The sequence below is a fragment of the Rhineura floridana genome, chromosome 9 (assembly GCF_030035675.1).
Source record: "Rhineura floridana isolate rRhiFlo1 chromosome 9, rRhiFlo1.hap2, whole genome shotgun sequence".
Classification (NCBI taxonomy): Eukaryota; Metazoa; Chordata; class Lepidosauria; order Squamata; family Rhineuridae; genus Rhineura; species Rhineura floridana.
Genome location: NC_084488.1, coordinates 121039093 through 121054192, shown reverse-complemented (window position 1 = coordinate 121054192; position 15100 = coordinate 121039093). Strand labels below are relative to the sequence as shown.

Here is a 15100-nt window from a genome sequence, read left to right as displayed (position 1 = left end):
ACTGGAGGCATTCAAGAGGCAGCTGGACAGCCATCTGTCGGGAATGCTTTGATTTGGATTCCTGCATTGAGCAGGGGGTTGGACATGATGGCCTTGTAGGCCCCTTCCAACTCTACTATTCTATGATTCTATGAAAAGTCAGAGAGGATGAGAGTTGTAGTCTAGAAGCATCTGGAGGGCACTGCGTTGACTGTGCTCTAGAAGGAAGAAGTTGGCATGGAGGGGCTGGGCCGTAGCTCTGTGGTAGAACATCCACTTTGCTTGCAGAAGGTCCCAGGTTCAGTCTCCAGGTAGGGCTGGGAATGTCCCCTGCCTGAAACCTTGAGGGCTGCTGCTAGTCAGTACAGACAGTACTGACCTTGATGGACTAATTGTCTGACATAGAGAGCATGTTCCTTTCTCCTTGTGCCCGGTAGGTTCAGTTGGGTGCATCATGTCAGCCAATCCTAGATGTGCCCAAAGCTTGTCTGTATATGAGTGTATTCCTCTGCTTTGAGTCTTCAATTACATCACCACTTCACAATCTGCCAAAGCGTTTGGTGGAGCCGTGGTTTATTATACACGAAGAACAGTGCAGAGGGGGGTCTTGCTTCAGTTCAAACTTGAAAAGCCCTGAATCCAGAAGAATCTGAGCAACCCCTTTTTCATATCTCCCCTGCCTGCCTGCTCCTTTGTAGTGTGGTAAGCTGTGTGTACCCTGACCTTCCTTCTATTGTTTGATTTCAAGACACCCAACTCCTATAAACCTCTGGCTATTTATGGGGCCTTGGCTATCGCTTCTGAACTGCTGCCAGGTATTCTGTGCAAAGCAAAAACCTTGAAAGAGAATTTATATTGTTTCACTGACCTGGCAAGGCATGAGTCTGGAGAACTAAAAATAACATTAAATGAGATGAGAATTGGCGATAGTTGGGGACATCTGTAGCATAGCAATAATACAGATATACAGGAAAAGATAAGCATGTTAATCACTAAGTGAGTAAGCACCCTGGCTGCATACTGTAAGCTGCCTGTTTTATTCTTACCTTTAACTATATTTCCATTGATAGTCATCCAGGAAAAGTGGGGTATTGTGGAAAAGTTAGCATTTGAAGTTTGTACACCTTGTTGCTACATTCTAAAATTTTACTTACAGCAGGGTTTGTCTGGGGTGGTGAAAATGGTTTCAGATAACTTTTTGCCAGCAACCTTAGCATCCTTGCTGGTTTCACTTTGGTTAAATGTTTGTCCGTTTCATATTGGCTTATCTCTAGAAGCTCTTTGATGAGGTTTGGGCATAAAGACCTTGGCCTGATGAGCCATGGTTTATTAGACCATCAACAGGTGATGTGCCTGCACATTCCCTACTCCTCTTTCTTGTGCTGTCTGATTTGAGTTTGAGATCCTAGCTTGAAGTTGGAGATTAAAAACACAGTTTCCTGGTTTGAATGTAATGGGAAACTGTGGCTTAATAAACCCCAGAGGTTTTGCATAACAGTACACAAGAGAAGGAAGGAGGGGGAACATGTAGTCACAGCATTTGTTCTTGATCAATAACTTGATCAATTAGACCAAGATCTAATTGACTAATTAGATCAAGATCATTATCTACGAACCAGGACTTGTGTGTTACACCATCACTGTACAGTGAACCATTCTTAGGCAATTTCAATGCAATTCACTTAGTCAGTTGCTAATATGGATTAGCATTTAACACTGGTTCAGCTTTGAGCGAGTTGGTTGGTTTCCAAGCTCAATGCAAAGTTGCTGCTGCTAATCTCGAACACGCTCTGCGACCAGTGTCCCAGGCATGTTAAAAGCAGCCTACCTCACTCAGATGCCCTCCAGGTGTTTTTGGGCAACTCCCATCATCCCTGACCATTGGCCATGCTGGCTGAGGCTGATGGGAGTTGTTGGCTAACAGCATCAGGAAGGCACCAGGTTGGGGAAGGCTGCCTTGGAGTGTATTGGCTCCCTGTGCTCTCATATTATTTGATGGAGACCTTGCTCAGAGTCCCATTATTTGTGGAAGATAGGAGCAAGGTCTTGTGACATGGTGGCCTCTCCTTCTGAGCCCAGCTTAGCTGTGTCTGTTTTTACCTATTTCAAAGCAGGCAAAACCCTTTTTTTCTGCCAGCATTTGAGGACTGAGGGAAGCTGAAGTGGTCATTGGTTTTCCTTGTTGCTTCATGGGGAAACTTTAGTGGTTATTTCATAGTTTTAGTGTGCAGGTTTTAAAATGGTTTTACGCTGTTAGCCTCCTAGGACTCTTAGAGGCAAAAGATCTATTACACAGGAAGGAAGTAAAGGCACACTACAGCAGCCATTGCATTGCCACACTGATAAATGGTGTCTTGCAGGAAAGTCCAAATTGTAATCCAGTCACTCTGTTTATGTCTCTTGTGAATACACGTAGTAAAGTACGCCTCCTGTGCCTCATTTTTGGCTAATCCAGAATCAGGCCATTCACACTCGTGTGTAATCAAATCGTGTTCTGAGAAGTTGTTTTTAAACAGATGTGGATAGTGGTGCACATTTGCACAAAATGGCTTAGCCGGTCTATATAACCAGCCATTTTAAAAACCTTGGGAGTATATGCAAAAGGATATATGTGATGCTGGGTTTTTGATATAGTAGAGACCCTCGGGTGAGGGGGCCAGGCAGGGGTTCTTGGGAAGGCCAATAGGCTCAGCTGTCTCCTTTCAGAAGTGGTGCAGACTTACCGTAAAGACTCTCCCTTTCCTCTTTCCTAGGACTCCACAAGTGTTGTTGCCGCTCTCCTTATAGACTACAAAAGCTCCCTGCTTGCTCACTTGCCAGTCCAGCTCCATACCCCAGGCAACTCTCTGATGATCATACTTTTCCCAAAGTCCAAGGTTTATAAAGCTTTCTACTCACAGGTGATGTAAACAAGAGATCTTTCTTCCGACTAAAGTAAGCATGGTGGTGAACAGTGTGTGAGAGAGACAGAAGCGGGGGTATTGCAATGGTCCCCTGCCTGCCAGTCTCCCTCACTTCATGTGTCCCTAGGTCAGGAAGGCTGGGGCTTGGAAAGAGCTGTTGCTTCAGCAGTGAAGCAGCTCAGACTGGGACCTTATCTAGGAGATGGAAGCTCCATCTCCTTCCTGGCTCTCAGCCAGGCCCTGATCCGGGCACATGTTTCCATGCACTTGCCCCTCCTCCTCACGGGCAGCTAGCGGGGCACCTTGGCAGTGGCTCTGAAGCCTAGTCTGCTCTCTCTCCTCTGCTCCTGTGACCCTGGGGGAGATTGGGGTGGTCTGCAAGCTGACCAGGAACCCAAGCAGCTGGTGTGGGGACCTCCAGTGCAAGGGCAGGGATGTTGCGATCCAGTGGGTCCACTGGGTCGTTGTCGGCATGGAGATCAGCTGGAGACTCCTGCTCCTCTGCAGGTTTAAGGTCTTGGGCAGGGCTGTGTCCTGAAACCCTGGTGGAGGTACATCTGGTTTTATCAAGAAGCGATGAGCCTTTTTTGTCCCCAGTGGCTGTTGTCTATGCTGTTTGTCTTCTCTGTAGCTGGTGCTGTTTTTTGAATTCACACATGCATGTTCCTCACCCTATGAATGCAGCACCGTGAGCATTTTCATGTGTGAATCACAGATCAGGTATCACTAACAGTACGTTCATAAATGTCTCCAGTACAAAAGCTTTTCAGTGGAGGCAGTTCACACATCCAGATGTGAATTACTAAGCAAAAAGCTTTGTAGTGCAACAGTAACGTGTGGGGAACTGTCTTTGGCTCTAGGGAGAGAGACAACGTTTTGTATTGATGAATGGAGTTTCTTACATTGTTTTTTTTTAATAAAAAAGAATACCAACCTAAAATAAAAATGGGCAATGTGTCAGTTGAAGTAAAATCAGATTTTAAAGAATCAAGAGTTATTAATCCATCAGAGTCCAATGACCAAAAGGAAGTTGGTTGATGTAGCACAGATGTTAAATTACTGCAAAGTTTTTATAGTTACTGCACTAGCCTTCATCAGTATATTCTTTCCTCAAATTTTCATGCAACCAACTGCAAATTCATCAACTCTCAGCAGAACAATTGATCAAGCTAACTTGCTTTAAGTGGTTAAGGTGTTGGACTATGACCTGGGAGACCAGGGTTCTAATCCCCACACAGCCATGAAGCTCACTGGGTGACCTTGGGCCAGTCACTGCCTCTCAGCCTCAGAAGAAGGCAATGGTAAACCTCCTCTGAATACCACTTACCATGAAAACCCTATTCATAGGGTCTTCATAAGTCGGGATCGACTTGAAGGCAGCCCATTTCCATTTTTTGTAAATGAGATAAGCCACTTAGCAAATTTGCAATGACTTTTTTCCTTTATAAATATATAAACAGAACAGGGTGACATATCTGCTCTGCTGCCCTTGCTTCTGTGCAGTTCAGCTCAGTTTAGCTTTTACAATAACTTTCTTTGTAAATATAGTGACAATGCATTAGAGAACACAGGAATATTTGGGGTCAGGGAGTAAAGCAATCACTGTTGGACTGATTTTTGGAAAGCCAAGAAGGGTCTTTGAAGTTCCCATGTGGAGTTGTGAGTTCCACTCCCTTACTCTTTTCCAAGCTGCCACCAACCCTCTCTAGGGCCAGTCTGCCTCTTCCCTGCTGCCCTCATTTTTGTTAACTTCTGCATCTTGCTTTGCTGCTTTTGTTCCAAAGATGCTTGCCACAATGTCAGATGGTACTGTGTGTGGTACCTGCCACTGGAGGCATTCAAGAGGCAGCTGGACAGCCATCTGCCGGGAATGCTTTGATTTGGATTCCTGTATTGAGCAGGAGGTTGGACTTGATGGCCTTATAGACCCCTTCCAACTCTACTTTTCTATGATTCTATGATGTGCCATCTCCCATCTTCAACCACAGGCACACCTTAGACCTCCTGAATGAAGCTCATGTACCACTGTTTGGGGACCCCTGCAGTAGTGGAATGTTGTTATGAGGAGCCAAGAGAGAGATTGGTTTTATGATGCCTTTATTTTACTGAATTGTCAGGGCAATTGCTGTATTATTGTGGCATTCAAGAGGCAGCTGGACAGCCATCTGTCGGGAATGCTTTGATTTGGATTCTTGCATTGAGCAGGGGGTTGGACTGGATGGCCTCATAGGCCCCTTCCAACTCTACTGTTCTGTGATTCTATGTGCAATATCATAATGATATGGATGGCCAGGACTGGGCAAACCTCAGCAGCAGCGTACAGATGGAATGGAAGGTTGCCAGTCCAACTAACACAGCCAGAGATTATAATGCTGTTGCTTGTTTGGGGTAACCACTACCCCTGAAATCAATGTACCTTGATGAGCACGAGCCATGCTGGCACATGACTCTTTTCTCAAGAGTAATGATTTAATTGCTGGTGATTACCGGTAGAGGAGTATCAAAATGTAATTGGTTTAATGCTGAAATGAAAAATAGCTCATTTTTTCTTGTTATTAAATAGTCCATTTAAAGCATTCCAAGTGTGTTTGGTTTCTGTGTCTTAGTACTGGAGTTTGTTATCATGGATGGCATCAAGCCCTGGTTATTCTGGGAAGCACAGTTCAATGTTTTTAAATGCCTTGCATGGAGAGAGGATTTTTTAATTAAAAATGTTAATAGCTTAGTACCCCAGGAGCCCCTTTTATGACTGTCATGGCCATTTGCCTTCCTGAACAAATGCTACCTTGTAACTCCATTGGAGTTATCAGGTGCAATATTAAATGTGTGAGATTTGATTTTTTTGTGTTCTTCATTGTAGGTTTGCTCTGTCTGGCAACAACAAGGGAGTTCGGGAGTAACTTTAAAGATGACCCAAGATAGCTGCCTGCCTGTCGAACAAGAGAGATTGTGAGCAGATGGCTCTTCCCTTCACCCACCCACCCCTATAGAATTGCATGAAACAAGTGGGACCTGCAAGGAGACACTGCAGTGTGGAATGTTCCTGTCTTAGGATGACACCCGGGCAGCCATGCCCTTTTCCAGGATACTCCATTCCGCATCCCCACCCCACTCCAGTTTTCCATTTTTGCCCCGGCAGTCAGTTGGCATTCTGTGCCCACTGAGCACATTCAGCCCTCCTTGAGCTCATGCCTGCTTGTGGGTATCCCTGCCCCCTCCAAGGGCTTTTCATACTTCCAGGCCTGCTAATAATTCCCTCTGCTGTTTTGGCTAGATTAAGGATCCATCCACACTGAAGGGCAAATTCACTCTTAGTATGTAGAACATGTGTGCTGTGGGGTCTCTTATTTGTGTGTGTTGCGCTGAAGCACGCTAATCAATAATGAGCTATTTCCTGCTTTTTATGGAGCATTTAATTCTCTCTCTCCCATCCCTTGATCAGTCTGTTGTGGGAACAGTGTCACTAGCTTATTATAGCAGAGTTTTTCTCCTGCCTCCTTTGTGGCCACTGGCCTTCAGTTGGTGGGTTGGGATCAGGGCCAGATTATCCATTAGGGTTAGTAGGCTGAAGCCTCGGGGTCCAGAGCTCTTGGGGGCCCATGGGACACTGGTCCGAGGGCCCTTGGAGCTACAGAGGGCCCTCCGCTCTCCTTCCACGATCCACGGAAGCAGGACAGGAGCTGCGGATCGCGAGACAAGAGCTTCCAAACCGCCTGCCATCCCCCGGCTTCATTTACCTTTTTCTTTGCTGTTTTTTTGCGGTTTGCCATCAATCAAGATGGCGGTCGAGGTTTCCCTAAGGGGCTGAAGCCTCTGCCGCCATCTTGGCTGATGGCACACATGCGTGCCTAAGAGGAGAAGGGGCCCCCAAACACCAATCAGCCTAGGGGCCCTCCTCAGCTTAATCCGGCCCTGGCTGGGACCTACAAGAAAGTCTCGCCTCAACCTCAGGTGGGTCACAGCAGCCATGTGCCACGGCCATTTTCTCTTTTGTTTGGGTTTCTTTTTAAAGAGAGAGAGAGAGAAGGTTACCAAGATGCAAAAGAGGACATGTTACAGGATTTCAGCAGGAAAGCTATTGGACATGCACTGATTGGAAGTGCCTTCCCCATGAGGAAAGGGTGCAGCATTTGGGGCTTTTTTGTGTAGAGAAAAGGTGAATAAGACCATCATCTGATAGAAGTGTATAAAATGATACATGGCATGGAGAAAGTGGGTAGAGAAAAGTTTTTCTCAACACTGGAGCCCATGGACATCCAATGAAGCTGAACGTTGGAAGATTCGGTACAGAGAAAAGGAAGTCCTTCCTCACACAGCACATAGTTAAACTCTGGAATTTGCTCCCCCAAGAGGCAGTGATGGCCACCAACTTGGCTGGCTTTACAAATTAATGTAATTTGGTCTAGTGGTTAGAGTGTTGGGCTATGATCTGGGAGATCAGGGTTCGAATCTGCACACAGCCATGAAGCTCACTGGGTGACCTTGGTCCAGTCACTCTCTCCTAGCCTCAGAGGAAGGCAATGGTAAACCCCCTCTGAATACCACTTACCATGAAAACCCAATAATGCATGTTGATTGTAAAGAAACAGACAGTGTTTTCCTAAATAAGAGCAATTGTTTTAAAGTGTATCCTTGTTCTAGGCATTCCAACATGCAGAAACTGTTCAACATCTTGTCCTATCCCCCTGGGGAAAGATGGAACCAGCTAAGAATATCTATAAGTCTCCCAGATCTGGACAGGTAAGACTTTTCAAAGGTAGCCTTTGTGCTGAGCAAAGGACAAATTACCCATAGAATCCCAGTTACATAATTTGTTTGTTAGCTGTGCGAATGCCTCTTCAACTTTGGGGGGAGATCAGACCGTGGTTTGATGTCTTGGTTTGGAGGGAGGCCTTAAACCACAATTGGCTAGCTTGAAAATAATTGGAAACTGTAATTTAAGAAACCGAGATAGCTTTGCTGAAGCCAGGTACGTGAAGGAAGGGGTGAAAGGGAGGCAGGCACACATGGGCACCTGGCTTATTCTTGGTCCCAAACACCCTACGTGGTTTATTGAATGAAGGTCATTCCATCTGAACTGGTCCTTCGCTGGATTCTCAGCATCTTTTGTTTATTATTGGACAGTTAGGTTCCATACTGGGTGGGTTCAGTGGCAGCTGTACAGGCCTCAAGAGATTCCCCTACCCCCTTCTGAAAAGTAAGTGCCCTGTGTGGTTGCAAAGAACTGTGTGCTGTCTTATTCCCTCCAAGATTTGTACAGCACTTTACGGTCAGCAGTGTAAGCCGTGAGCCTGTGATGAGAGCCCATTTGCCAATGTTGCTGCAGCAGTCCAAAACCATTCCTGATAATGAGGCAGAGAATGATAAGGTAAGAGAGCCAATGTAACACTTGCAAACATTTTTAAAGGTCATTTGTTTGCATTACACTTTTATTCTATAGCATTCTTTTATTTCCAATTCTGTGTCACCCATTTTGACTAGCTGATTGCAAGGGGTTTTATATGCTTGTGGTTGTCTGCCCCCTTTTTTGTCAATTGCGTTTTAAAATTAGGCTTTTTTTGTCCTTGAAGTAGTATCTATATTGCAAACGCAATTTATGTACCTAATTACAAATGTAGAATACTGTAGAGTTCTCTGCCTGTGCATCACCAGAGTCCAGATTCTTCCCTTGGAACAAAATTCTGCAAATTTTAAAATGGGATTTAGTGAAATTTGCAAATTTATTGTGCATTATTGAGGCTACACTTGGAATGAGAAAGCATGGAGTTTTGAAAGAGAAGGTAATGGGGAGGGGCACAAAAGGCCCTGTGTTCATGGTACGAGAAGGGGAGAGATGGTTTTAAATGCTTGTCAAATATCATGCAATGTGGGTTGCTTTTTTAAAAAACAAATGCTTTCAGGGAATCCTTTCCCATATTAATTCAGCTATTGAAGAACTCCAGTGCATTGCACTGGATTTAGCAGGCTGTTTTAGAGAGCATGTTTGGTTTATGTGGGTTTGATACTGGGCTGCTGGGACTCAGGCTTGCATAACTTGAACCAAGAGCGTGTCCCAGAACTTGCCTTGCAGGGGAATGTGGGGGGCTGCAGTTTGTTCTTTTCACTGACAGACCCTTGAACACAAACTGGTCTCCTGTGCACAGTATGAAAATCGTTGTACAGCTTTATTATTTAATGAACTTAAGAAAATAAGAGGACCTGTACTAAATTAGGCCAGTGGCCTACCTAGTCCAGCATCCCATTCTCCCAGTGGCCAACCAGATGCCTATGGGAAGCCCACAAGCAAACTCTGAGCGCAAGAGCACTTGTGGATTCCGGCAACTAGTATTCAGAGGCATAACTGCCTCTGACTGTGGACGCAGACTATAGCCATCATTGCTAGTAGCCATTGATAGACACGTTCATTTGATATTATTGGCGTAGATCAGGTTAAAAAATCTTAAATTGCAATACTCTTCCAAACAGACACCCCAAAAAAGGCTATTCTTTGTCTATCTGGAAATATTCTTCTGGTACCTTTTTGAAAAGACATTGGCCTTGTGTTGGGAGCAATGCCACCTTTTAGTAAAGGTCGTATTTTGCATGTATGAAATAGCAAGTTTTTGTCTCCATTGAATGGATTTCTAGTACCAGATTGGAGAGAAACTTGCTTGTGAACCATTTCTGGTTCTTTTTATAGGTGGTCTCACTGGAAGGAATCATCGCCGGTCAGAGATGAATGGGCCTCATAAAGCCCATAGCAAGTGTTTCATCATACCCTCATTTTAAGCTTAGTTTCCCACACATGTTAACTTTTAAACGTAATCAAAGTGGAGAGGTGACTCACAGAAGGCACATGAACTGCCTTCCGTTTCCTCCAGGGTGTTTTAAAAATATTAGAAGAGAAAAGATTCAGCAAAAGAAATAATGTGTGATACTTCTAGGTTCATAATCCTCTTGAAGGTGGTTATCGGATGTAAGTTTGGGGCAGGGGGGCGAGTGACTTTAATTTGCATTTCTGCAAAAGAAAAAATTAGTGCCTTTTAAAACTAGCAGTGCAGTAACAATAGCAACAATTTAATTAGTTCTTCTGTTTTGAGGTGATGATCACCATCTTGACAGGCCTCCCAGGATGTTACTCAAGTGATCTCTGCTCTTTCCTGGTTACTTTTAACAAAGAATATGGAAGGTTAGTTGAGATTTAGTTTGTTGTTATTTTTTAAAACAATAGTGATGGCTGAATGAAAGGATGTAGCTTTTAGTGGGTCAGACTCATCTCCAAAGTATGTCAGTTCTCCTTAGAGGCCTCTGCCTTGGAGTTGGTTCTGACGATAGCCCTACTGAGGGGGTCATACGGTCTCTTCCAGTCTTTGCCAACATGGCATCCTCCAGACGTTTTGGACCACAACTCCCATCTGCGCCATGGTTTCAGGCAGGAGGGGGCCTCTCCCACTCCTACCTGGAGATGCAAGGGATTAAGCCTGGGACTTTTCCGTGCAAAGCAAGTGTTCTGCCACTGAGCTACAGCCTTTCCGAGGCCAAAATGCTTTTGGTCAGACCGTAGGTCTTTGGCTTTGGTCCTCCTGTGGCTGCCGAGTCTTTGCCCTCTGTTCCTCTGTCTGTCTCCCTCTGAGCCAGCATGGATGGATCCTGTGGAACAGAAGCGGTCATTGTACTGAGTCAGACTATTGGTCCATCTAGCACAGTGTTGTTTACGGTGCCTGGGAGGGGTCCTCCAGGGTTTCAGGTCATAGTTTTTCTTTCCTTGCCCTACCTGAAGGTGCATGCCAGGGATTGATCCTGGGGCCTTCTGCATGCAAAGCAGATGCTCTACCCACTGAGCAATATGGCCTTTTTCTGAGGGCTGTTCGCAGGGTGGGTGGGGAGTATTATTATTTATTAAAAGCATTTCTATGCCATCTCTCATGTCAAATCTTGAGGCGGTGTGCAACAATATTAAATACAGGGCATGAAAATACAGGAAGAAAAGGAAATGATAATCCAGGGCAAAATTAATTATAATATACTGATGATATAAAGGTAGGATAATTAAGGTAGGAAACCTTTTTCAGCTGGAGGGCCACATTCCCTTCTGGGTAACCTTCTGGGGCCACATACCCAGGGAGCCAGAGGCCAGAGCAACTAATGTAAATTTGCTCATGTACAGTAGGGTATGAGAGCCAGTGTGGTGTAGTGGTTAAGGTGTTGGACTGTCGGTGCGTGCATATAGATATTGTACAAGTAAGAAATTCTGGTGCCGGATAGATCCAGTAAAATAAGCCAGGCCAGGGACCCGGGAGCCCAGGGTTCAAATCCCCACACAGCCGTGAAGTTCACTGGGTGACCTTGGGCCAGTCACTGCCTCTCAGCCTCATGAAAACCCTATTCATAGGGTCGCCATAAGTCGGAATCGACTTGAAGGCAGTACATTTACATTTACAGTAGGGTAGTTTCTCCGCTCGCTCTCTCCCCATCAAGGCAAGCAAGAGGCATTATCAGCATTCAAGGGCACAGACCAAAAACACTCAAGGAGGTTGCAAAGCAAAGCTAGTAGGGGGCTTGCTGGGGAGGGGGTGTTGCCTGGGGAGAGGCCCAAGGGCCAGATAGGAAGGTTCGGGGGGCCAGATCCGACCCTTGGGCCTCAGGTTCTCCAACCCTCATATAAAGAAACCAGTCTGACTTCTTTCTGTCCACGGTGCATTTCTAGGTGGCTTGTTTATCGCCAAACCATGGACAGCCCTGAATGTTTCAGCGCAGCCCATTTCCAGAAGTACCTGGCCAGCGTTCTCGAATCCCAGCACAACCGAAGTGCCCGTCCCTCAGCTTACAACAGGAAAAAAATCAGGTTGCTGGTGGTTCTCCAAGGGTGAGAGACTCCTCGATGCTACAAGATGAACATGTAGCATTAGAAATTTGTTTTCCTATCGCTGTTATAAGTTTCATCTCAAATCTGGATTTATATGCAGTAAGGTGGGTGATTCGGGGGGTGGAGGGGCAAGAAAAGGTAGATGTGGATCTCCTGGTAGATCTCTGAGTGACTTGCAGTATATTGGCAATGGCTTCTGACTCCCAGTTGCCTGACAGTGGCAACAACGATTATTTTTTAAATATTTTATTTATTATTTGATTTATATCCTGCCCTTCCAGCAAGAACTAAAAACCACATTCTTCCCCCCCCCCCAAAAAAGGTTGCTGAGAAACAATTCGGGGGGGGGGGGAGAAACCAGGCCTTTTTTGTGTGAAAGATCTTGTGAGCGCTGATCACAAATCCCTGGGCTCAGAGACATTTCTCTTCCTTAATTCTTACTGCATGTCGACCTGGCTGAAACTGTCTTCTCCAGCGGGCACTAGGACACCCCCAACTGGGCCACGTGTTTCCTCCTGTTGCTTGAGGCAGGAAAAGCCTTAATGCCCCACAGGAAGCGCTCTGGTCTTCCTCCTCTGGAGCGTCAGTTCGTTTTTCCTGCCTCACACTCTTATGGACCAGGATCCAGCTGGTGGATGCTAGCAAAAGAACAAAGTTGATCCCACAAGCCTGAAGTCTGCTCAGTCCTGTAGAGTACTACTATGTAGAGGAACAATATCTAACAGTAATACCCTTAACAACATAGCCAATATATTGTAGGCCAGGGAACGCTCCCCCCCCCCCACATACAAAAACACTTTTTGATGGTCTATTTTCAGATCCACCTTGACATAAAGGGAGGACCTTGGTGTTGTTTTAGGATGTTTAGATGCCTTTTGCTTCTCTACAAATATATGCATTCCAGAAAACCCAAAACAATACACACCTACATTAACCACTCATATGTCTGGAGAAATAAAAATATTTCTGTAACCTTAAAGTGGCCCCAAGATGCCAAATAAAATGGTCTTTGGCTTCTTCCTTCATGCCTAAAAGCCCCGCTTCCATCTAGTGGATTTATCAGAATGGCCGACACAATACAACAGTGGCCTTGGCGAACGTTTTACCTTGGGTGAAGTATCATAAATTCCCTTTCCAGTGGAAGTGCTGTTTCGTTCAGGGGAGTTATGGACCCAGCGTGGAGGCCCGTTAAATAATGCACCACGACATTTCCATTAAAGATTTTCAGGTCAAGTTAGGTCAAGTATCCTTTTGCCCACCAGCACAAAACAAGCGTTGGGAAGTCCTTTGAAAAAGCTGTTAGCAGCAGATAAAAACAGTAACCTTTGGCATTTTGAGAACGAGATGAACACAATGGGAAACCAGAAAACCCAACTGGTGCATGACCTTTTGTCCTTTTTTGTTGCTGTACAATGCAAGTGTGTTGACATGGTTGATGAATGCAGACAAAAACAGCGTGGGCTTGTGGTCTGATGAGAAGGATCTCCCCCACCCCGCCTCATCCCTGCCCCATCTGCTTGAGATCACATAGAACCCTCTCCAAGGAGGCCATCCAGATCAGCAACCGTACCCAATCTGCCAAAGGGTGGACTTGATGTGAAAAAACAGTGACATTGCTATCATTTCACTGCCCTCTGCTTCCCTGCTAAGCATCTGATGTTCCAGTGTATATGGCACCCTCCCCCAAACCAGATAACCTTCAGACGTTTTGGACTTCAACTCCCATTAGCCCCCAGCCAGCACAGCCTCTCAACATTGAGGTTCTTTTCAGCTGTTTGCTGGTAGAGGTGTCTTTTTCTGAATAAAAGGCTATCACCGTGTATTGTGGAAGTTAAATTCCGCAAATTAGTTTAGTTCAGGGCTTCCCACGCTGTGGTCCACAGATCACTAGTGGTCAGCAAGCTTCATTCAGGTGGTCCGCGGCAAGTCTGTGGCTTTGTGGTTGAAGGTGGGAGATGGCATATCCATCGCATTAACTATTCATATTTTATTTATTACATTTATATACCACCCCATAGCCAAAGCTCTCTGGGCAGTTTACAAAAATTAAGAACACTGAACATTAAAAACAAATATACAATTTCAAAAGACATGCAAAGTTTAAAACCATGAAGCACAGATAAACAAGGTGTAAGACCTGGGGTCAGAGCTCAGCACATGCTGTTAGAATGCCTGGGAGAAAAGGAATGTCTTGATCTGGCTCTGAAAAGATAACAATGTTGGCGCCAGGCGAACTTCATCGGGGAGATCATTCCATAATTTGGGGGCCACCACTGAAAAAGCCCTCTCCCTTGTTGCCATCCTCCGAGCTTCCCTTAGAATAGGCACCCATAGGAGGACCTTTTTACTTTTAATATTTTTAATATTGATTTTACTATCTTTTATTGCTTCTTTTGTTTCTTATGTCACACTTCATTGCATTATAGTTTGAATTCAAATTGTAATACAATAAAATATAGTATATAAGAAATAAAATAAGCAACACAAATATAATGAAAAATCATACAGCGTCTAGCACAGTTCATTACAATTGTTGCAATCATTGCAATAGGCAGAAGAATCATTAAGTCGTCCACCGAGAGCCTCAACAATTTTCCTGTGTTCCATGGGGCAAAAATGTTTATCCTTCATATGATGAACAATTGCCTTTTCTCGGACCTGAACAAACTGCTAATCAGCTTTGTTGAGTGACCCCAAATTGTGAGAGCAGGGGGAAGGGTGTGTCCTTTCTCTCCTCATCTCCACTCCAGTTTTGTCACACAACCCATAATTTTCTCATCGTCTGTTGGAACCACCTAAGCGGCTCCCCAGCTAAGGTGCCTGACCATATCTGCTTTTGTCTTCCCTAACAGTATCCAAGTGTCTTGCTTTGCTGTCCTTGCACGGCTGGAACAGCCTTCCCTTCCCAGTCAGGTTGCGTCCCTCGGGCAGCTTCTCGTTAACCAACTCCTCTTTCTGCCACCACCAAATTCTGTGCTCTTGTCTTGCCTCAGGGCTTGTCCAAAGATGATACACCGCAAGCCATGGGTGGGAACATCCTTGCTCCTCCATATGTTGCTGAACTACAACTCCCATCAGCCTTGGCAAGTATGGCCAATGGCCAAGATTATTGGAGTTGTAGTTCAGCACCATGTGGAGGGCCAAAGGCTCCCCACACTTGTTGTAAGCCTTCTTTGGCAGGACCAGGTCACTCCTGGAAGCTCTTGTTTGCGGGCAACGCAAAGCCGGCCGCTGACGCTCACTGGGTGACCTTGGGCCAGTCACTGCCTCTCAGCCTCAGAGGGAGGCAGTGGTAAACCCCCTCTGAATATTGCTTACCATGAAAACCTTCTTCATAGGGTCGCCATAAGTCACAATTGACTTGAAGGCACTC

At 45.3% G+C, this 15100-nt stretch overlaps 1 protein-coding gene across 1 annotated transcript in view; it reads left to right on the top strand.

Moving 5' to 3' along the window:
* The window catches only part of DNAAF9 (dynein axonemal assembly factor 9), a 106575-nt gene that overhangs the window by 68168 nt on the left and 23307 nt on the right, over window positions 1–15100 (top strand). The window contains exons 22-27 of the mRNA XM_061583534.1: window positions 2733–2879; window positions 5743–5831; window positions 7524–7622; window positions 8133–8250; window positions 9962–10050; window positions 11569–11727. Of these exons, the coding sequence (XP_061439518.1) occupies window positions 2733–2879; window positions 5743–5831; window positions 7524–7622; window positions 8133–8250; window positions 9962–10050; window positions 11569–11727 (701 nt within the window). The remainder of the gene's footprint in view (window positions 1–2732; window positions 2880–5742; window positions 5832–7523; window positions 7623–8132; window positions 8251–9961; window positions 10051–11568; window positions 11728–15100) is intronic.